General features: G+C 22.6%; 2 protein-coding genes across 2 annotated transcripts; both read left to right on the top strand.

Moving 5' to 3' along the window:
* The first annotated feature begins 2,152 nt into the window (after positions 1-2,152).
* LOC128951555 (proteoglycan 4-like) lies at positions 2,153-3,373 on the top strand. The gene is made up of 3 exons (XM_054296802.1): positions 2,153-2,285; positions 2,361-2,795; positions 2,973-3,373. The coding sequence occupies exons 1-3, from the start codon at positions 2,153-2,155 to the stop codon at positions 3,371-3,373; spliced, it is 969 nt and encodes a 322-aa protein (XP_054152777.1).
* Positions 3,374-6,026: 2,653 nt separating this feature from the next.
* Positions 6,027-7,878, top strand: LOC128952127 (manganese-dependent ADP-ribose/CDP-alcohol diphosphatase-like). The gene is made up of 2 exons (XM_054297464.1): positions 6,027-6,429; positions 6,869-7,878. Exons 1-2 carry the CDS (start codon positions 6,045-6,047, stop codon positions 7,771-7,773), a joined length of 1,290 nt encoding a protein of 429 aa, XP_054153439.1. The 5' UTR covers positions 6,027-6,044; the 3' UTR covers positions 7,774-7,878.
* Positions 7,879-8,097: the final 219 nt, after the last annotated feature.

Raw genomic sequence — 8,097 nt, 5'->3', positions numbered from 1 at the left:
TATTATTTAATTAAAAAAACAAACTTATTATTTAATTAAAAAAACAAACTTATTATTTAATTAAAAAAAACAAACTTATTATTTAATTAAAAAAAACAAACTTATTATTTAATTATTATAAATTACAAAAAATAGTGTTTTATATATGCTTAGGGTTTGTTCATATATACAATATATATATTTGTTAATTAATTTTATATATTAAATAATTATAAGTAATTGTTGAAAATTATGTTGAAATAGGGTATTAATAATTTTTTAAAAAAAAGTAAATACTAAGACATTATTATTGCAATTATTTTTTGAGATTATCAGGGTTAACTTAGAAACCAGTTTCAACCGGTTTTTATCAGCTTTAAACAAGTAATAAGTTATAAATTTAATTTAATAATTAAAAATTATAATCTAATCTAATATATACCATATCAATGACCAAAAAAAAATAAAGTATTTATCTTATCTATAAAAAAATAATAAATGTTTTATTTAATAACAAGAAAAATATCAATTTTTGTAATTATCAAATAGATTAAAAAAAATTGACAAATATTTTAAGGTCTGTATTTTTTTTGTTATATAATTACATTTTATTAATAATAATAAGCAAATAATTTTCTATAAAAACTACTATTACTATTATACTTAAATAAACAATTAGTTTTGCATTATTTATTATATCCTTTTACAACAACTAAAATATCTAATATTTATTATTAGTATCAAAAAAAAAACTATAAATAATTATTTAATTTTTCTAGAAATAAATTTCTATAATAATTATGCATAAATAAAATTTTTAATATTAATATCAAAATGTATCTTTTTTAATGACTAGTTATTATCTAATCTGTAATAATAATAATTATTTATATTTAATATTTTTAGTAAATATTCACAATATTATTGTGATTATTATTTATTTTTTTTGGTATAAATTTTAAACAATTTACGATAATGTTTATTTAGATTTAATTTACTAATACTTTATATTAAATTATATACTATTATCTTATTGATTATAGTTATTATTGATACAGTGTACTTAATTAAAATATAATATTGTTTATGTACCAGGGTTGAAAAAATACAAAAGTTTACAGTAAAATACAAATGTAATGCATGTATTATATAAAAATTTTAAAACTAATATACTATACTTTAATATACAGTGTATATTATGTTAAAAATTACTTTAAAATATTTAGTAAAAATATAATTTCTACAAAAATGCATTATTATTATAATAGTTATTTCTAAGTTATAATAAACAAATAATTTAAAATAATAAATAAAATTCAATAAAAAATAATATTAAATTATTTTTTATATCAATGCTTTTAGCACTAGGTGGCGCTAATTTTTTTTGTAAACCAAATTGGTCATGTATTTTTTCATTGTATTATAATGTATAATACACTTTGTATTATCCAAACATTTTTGTCTCTGCCAACATTGATATGTACTCAATATATATAATATATATCATATATATATTACAAATAATAATAATATTATTAATTTTTAAATATTCTTTCATGACAATTAAGTAATAAATAAATTATCAAAAATTATTTATAAAAATATAAAAATTATTGTGAAAAATTGTTTATAAAATATCATTTACCTTAGCATAAATTTTATTATCTAATTTTGTTTTATATAATTAATATTATTATTAATTATTATTTTTAGCATGTTTTAAAATTAATATCTTAATATTACCTGAACGTTTTTTTAACGTTTTTATTATTTAAATACATTTATTATATAACATTAGAATATAAGTAAAGATAAAATATTTATAAAAAAATATATATATATATATAAGTGTTTTATTTTATATAAATTATATACTGTTTTTAAATAGTACTTAAATATTATGTATATTTTTAATTAGTTTATGATTTGAATTAGTTTTTTTTATTTATAGAAAATATAAATAAATATATATATATTTATTTATTTATAAATAATACAGTATCTTTTCTATTGCATTACTTTAAGAAAATGTTTAATTATTAAAATTAGTGAAATATATTTATTTGTTTGTTTAAAAACTTATTAACATTAACTAATTGTTTTTTTTAAAAAAATTGTTTTTTTTAAATTTTTTTAACCTGTTGTGTTGTTAAAAACAATTGTAATTTCAATAATGGTATCATTAATTGTCGTCAATAATAGATATATCATTGGTATGATAGCTATGATATCAATGTTGTTGACTATTGAGACTATTGATACAAATCTGTTATCACTGAAAACAGAAAACATAACTTATAATGAATGTATGTATTAATTATAAATAGTATTTTAATTTTTAAAATTAATACAATTTTTTTGGACAATATTATATTTGATAGACAACTTGAAAAACTTTTGCCTAAATAGTAGTAATAGTAGTAGTAGTAGTACTGTCAATGGCATCAATGGGATTATCAACCTAAGCAGCAGCACCGGCAGCACCGGTACAAACATCAACAGTACTAACATACCGGCCATTGTCTATCTGTTAGCTGATGACAATAAAAACATGTCGCTAACCAACTGTACCATTAGATTTGTAGTTCCCATCAAAAAAGGTCTACTAATTGGTGTCGATAGTATTGCAATCGATAGTGGAGATTATCTGGCTATCGGTTCATCGGATAAACGAGTGGTGTATTGGTTTCACAATAAAACTGGTAGTCAAGTAGGACTGGCCTTTAAACAAAAAAATGTCCAAACAGTTGATCTAACATTTCACGGGGGAAATGCTAGTAATTCAAGTTTCTCATTGATTATGACACCCTATGATGGTTAGTATATACATACACATATATATATATATATATACTATAATATCAATATGTTTTATATATATATCCGGATATTTTATTTTAAAATAAAAAAAGTAATTAATTAATTAATTAATTTTTCATTTATCTTACCATTGATTGAAAAACTTTTTTAAAAAATGTAAAAAATAAAAATAGTGTCAATTATGGGATATTGTTTTTCATCGACAAATCTTAAATGCCGTACAGATGATGGTGACTACCAGTGCCTATCCAGACAATACCAGTGCGATGGTCATCGTAACTGTGCCGATGGTAATGATGAAAATAGGTGTCCGACACCATCACCGACAACAACAACGACTACTACTACTACACCTAAACCTACTACTACTACACCTAAACCTACTACTACTACACCTAAACCTACTACTACTACACCTAAACCTATTACTACTACACCTAAATCTACTACTACTACACCAAAACCTACACCAAAACCGATACCGACACCAACACCGGGTCCGTCACCGTCACCGACAACCAGTCGACAACAACCGCTAAGTGGCGGTCAAATAGCCTTTAAGATTATTAATTAACTTTGAAACCAGTTTCAACCGGTTTGATCAGCTTTAAACTAATTAGGTTATAAATTTAATCTATATATATATATATATATTTATCATTTCAATTATCAAAAAAATATTCCAGTATTATTATCTTATCTATAAATAAATAATAAAACATTTTTAATAACAAGAAAAAAAATCAAATTTTTATTTTTGAAATTATCAAATAGATTAACAAATTGACAAATATTTAGTGGTTTGTAATAATTAGTTTTAATGTAAATAATTAATAATAATATCAAAATATTTTTTTTGTTAACTATTATTATTATTAATAACTAAACTAATAATAATTAGTTGTATTTATTTATTTATTAGTGATATTATCAGAAAAAACAAATAGTTATTTATTTCACTAGAAATAAATATCGATAATAATTATGGTATAAATAATTAATTTTTGATATTAATATTGATATCTTTTAAGTCCTATTTATTATCTAATCAGTTATTTGTCTTTTTTACAAAAAAAAAAATTATTAATTACTGATTAATAATTTTTGTTGTTGTTATCTTAATGTTTGAAAAGCCAATTAAATTATCTACAAATATATATAATAATAATAATAATAATAATAATAATAATAATATTTAATGTTACTGTGCTATTAAGTGGTTTACAATTTAATCATAAAAATAATTGATTTATCAAACTAAACAATAACAATATTTGTTATCAAATTTTTAAAAAATAGATTAATTTTTATCTATTTTTTTTGTTTTTGATATAATTTTGTGTATATTTACAGTTATATTTTGATTTTATTGATTTGTGTGCAAAAAAATAAATGATATATAAATTCAATATTGAATTTTGATTTTCTTTTTATTAAATATTAATATAAATTGAATGAATTTTTCTAATATCCATTAAGTTATGAATCAATAATAAATATATTTATTTATTTTGTTATTTATATGTGAGTGTATTTATTAATATTTTTAGTAAATATTACACCAATTTTTAGTGATATTTTTTTGAGGGGTAAAAATATTTCAAAACAATTGCGGTAATGTTTATTTAGATTTAATTTAAATTACTAATACTTTATAAAATTAAATAATACTATTAATATATTATCATATTGATTATGATTATTATTGATACAATTACTTAATTTAAATATAATATTTTTTATGTATTAAATATATATCTTTATATATATATTACAAATTATAATAATAATATTATTATTATTAATTTTTAAATATTTTTTATGACAATTAAATAATAAATAAATTAGCAACAAAAAAAATTATTTATAAAATTATAAAACGTGATAAAAATATCATTAACCCTAAGATTATTATTTTTTATTATCTAATTTGGTTTATATATATATACTTAATATAATATAATAATAATTTTTGTTAAATGCTTGTGTTTTTTTAAGATAAATATATTTCTAAATTTATTACATTAATAGACATTTTTTTGTGTTGTTTTACTCTCTATATATAAATATATGACTTCAATGTTTCAACATTTTTATTTAAATACATTTATATAACATTAGAATATATTTAGTAAATATTATAATATAAGTTTAAAATTATTTTTTTTAAAAAAATATATTATTTAGTATTTAATCATTATATATATATATGTTTTATTTATATATATACTGTATATAAATTACATACTGTTTTATAATAGTACTTAAATAGAGAATATTATCAAATGTTTTATAATTAGTTTGTTATTTATATATTTTTACTGTATATTAAATGACGTTTAGTTATATATAAATATATATTTAATAATAATTTACAGTATTTTTGTATTGCATTACTATATAATTATTGTGTATTTATAGCTATATAGAAATTGAAGGTCAAATGCAATGTTATGTTTGTATTATTTGATAAACATTTTGTTGTTATTATTACTATTTTGTTGTCTAAATATATATAAAAATATTTTTTTTGTAATTTCAATCACTTATATATATATTAAATGTCTAGAAATATTGATTTTTATTGATTTTTTTAAATAGTAATTATCAGATAAAATAATAATAATAGTGTTTATATAAATATATTTCTCAAAATAATTGTGATTAAAATATTTCCATAACAACAACAAAATTACAAAAATTTTTATAATTTTAATTTTTTATATATATCTAAAAATTATATACAGTATATGATAATGAATCTAGTTGACAATGCAAAAAATTTAATTATCATTATAATGATTTATGATAATAAATAATTGGAAATTTTTGATAATTATTTAAAATTATATAAATATATAAAAAATAAAAAAATAAATTTGAATAATTTTCAAATTATAATTTCTATTTTATTATATTATATTTAAATATGTGATATAAAATATAAAAAAAAATAATTTCAATTACTATTTAAGGTAATTTCAAATTTTTAGTTTATATAAAACACAAATTGTGTAAGTATATTTAATTAAAAAAAATATAACCAATGTTAAATTTTGATTATCTATAATATAGACTATAAATTATCTCAAATAATTATTATATAACTAAATTAATTATTAGATTATTTATTTAATTATAATTGTTATCTAATTTTTTGTTTTTTAAAATACAGATTCAATTCAATACTCAAGTATTAAATAATAATAATATTAATAACGTTTAAATTTATTAGTAATAAACTAATGGCTAAACAATTGGTACGGTTCGGTGTTGTAGCCGATGTCCAGTATGCGGACAGTGATGACCGACCCGCTTGGTATGACCCGTCAAAAACACGTTACTATAGGAATGCCTTAAATCAAGTTAGGAAAGCCTATGACCAGTGGATCGGTAGTAGTGGTTGTAGTGGTAGTAGTGATAGTCAAGTGTTGTCAACGGATCAGCAGATGATTGATAATTATAGCAATAATTTCAATAAAAAGATTGGTTTTGTACTACAATTGGGAGATATTATCGATGGACTGAATGCTAATTCACAAGAAGCTCACGACTCTAGTCTTCGGGCTATCCGTCGGACACTCAATCAGTTTGAATGTCATAAAACTATACCCGCTTTTCATACCGTCGGTAAGTGTCTCACTCACACACTCTGTCTGTCTCTCACTCACTCTGTCTGTCTTTCACTCACTCACTCACTCTGTTTGTCTCTCTTTCTCTCTCACTCTGTCTGTCTCTCACTCACTAACTCACTCTGTCTGTCTGTCTGTCTGTCTGTCACTCACTCACTCACTCACTCACTCACTCTGTCTGTCTCTCTCACTCACTCTGTCTGTCTCTCTATCTCTCACTCACTCACTGACTCAGTCTGTCTGTCACTCACTCACTCACTCACTCACTCACTCTGTCTGTCTCTCTCACTCACTCTGTCTCTCTCTCTATCTCTCACTCACTCTGTTTCTCTCTCTCTCTCTCTCTCTCTCTCTCTCTCTCTCTCTCTCTCTCTCTCTCTCWTAACTAAATTAATAAATAAAATTAATAATAATTTAATTCAATTGTATTTTTAAAGGTAATCACGAGTTATATAATTTTACCCGAAAAGAATTGGCCGAACTATTCAGGGATTCGTTGTTCAAAAAACTGAAAGTAGACTCGGATTCAATCGGTCTGAACGAACTGAAACTACTACCCGACCGATGCTCTACCGGCTCTACCGATAGTGACGATATGCTTCTGTATTATAAGTTTTATCCGCAGCCGGGCCTCAAACTCATATCATTGGACTGTTTCGATATCAGTGTCCTGGGTCACGAACCTACACACCCGAAGTACCAGTTGGCAGCCGACATACTGGCCCGATATCATGGCTGCCGGGATATGGATGTCTGGGATACTGAAACCAGATTGGTTGGTCCAGATAGACGCTATCAAGCATCTAACGGTGCTATTAGTCGGGAACAAATTCAATGGCTGGACGAGGAACTGGCGGAATCGGATTCAATGGGGGAACTGGTGATTGTTTTCGGTCACGTAGGCCTACATCCGGGTAGCAGTGACTGGAATACTGTCTGCTGGAACTATGACGAAGTGGTCGACTGTTTCAATCGGCACCGGTCTGTTGTTGGCTACCTAAGCGGACACTCCCATTCATCCGGCTATACGCTGGCCAATGGTGTACACTATATAACATTTCACGGTATTGTGGAAACACCGCCCGATACCGAAGCGTTTGCATCGGTCAGTGTCTACGAGGATCGTCTAGTGATTGAAGGCTACGGCTATGAAAAGTCACGGGTTTTACCGTTTTCTAGACTGACGTCCGGCAGCGGTGGCGGCGGCGGCAATGAAATTGCTGATGAAATTAATGTCAATAATAATAATACAAATAATAATTTAATACAACAAACAATCGATGATTTGGCCAATAATATGGAGGATATGTCCATCAATACTACCGTTAAGGTTGAAGTCTAAATCTAAAGAGACATTTATTATTAATTATTAATAATTTTTTTGTGGTAAGAAATTTATGGCCGAAAAACTTTAAAAAATAATTAATTAATTTTTACTATTATGAACAAATTTATTTTTATTTTTTTAAAAAATAATAATAATTTTATTTAGTATTTATAAATAATTTTGTTGTTGAAATACTATCTCATTTTACGGTAAATGTTTTATTATTATTTATTTTTAAAAAAAACATGTGATATTATAGATAATTAGTATATTTTTAATTAATTAATTTATTAATACTCAATATATTTATTTATTTATTTAAATTAAATATTTAAAAGT

Source organism: Oppia nitens, unplaced genomic scaffold (genome assembly GCF_028296485.1).
Source record: "Oppia nitens isolate AA-2021 unplaced genomic scaffold, nextdenovo-longstitch-racon4-pilon3 scaffold1_pilon_pilon_pilon, whole genome shotgun sequence".
NCBI classification, from domain to species: Eukaryota; Metazoa; Arthropoda; class Arachnida; order Sarcoptiformes; family Oppiidae; genus Oppia; species Oppia nitens.
This window is presented reverse-complemented; position numbering and strand designations above follow the sequence as displayed.

Bases quoted from the DNA above. Each gene is read 5' to 3' on its own strand.
- LOC128951555 (XM_054296802.1), top strand. From the start codon at position 2,153: ATGGTATCATTAATTGTCGTCAATAATAGATATATCATTGGTATGATA. The intron at 2,286-2,360 runs GTATGTATTAAT...TATATTTGATAG, and splicing joins AAACATAACTTATAATGAAT to ACAACTTGAAAAACTTTTGC. The intron at 2,796-2,972 runs GTTAGTATATAC...AAATAAAAATAG, and splicing joins GATTATGACACCCTATGATG to TGTCAATTATGGGATATTGT.
- LOC128952127 (XM_054297464.1), top strand. From the start codon at position 6,045: ATGGCTAAACAATTGGTACGGTTCGGTGTTGTAGCCGATGTCCAGTAT. The intron at 6,430-6,868 runs GTAAGTGTCTCA...GTATTTTTAAAG, and splicing joins ACCCGCTTTTCATACCGTCG to GTAATCACGAGTTATATAAT.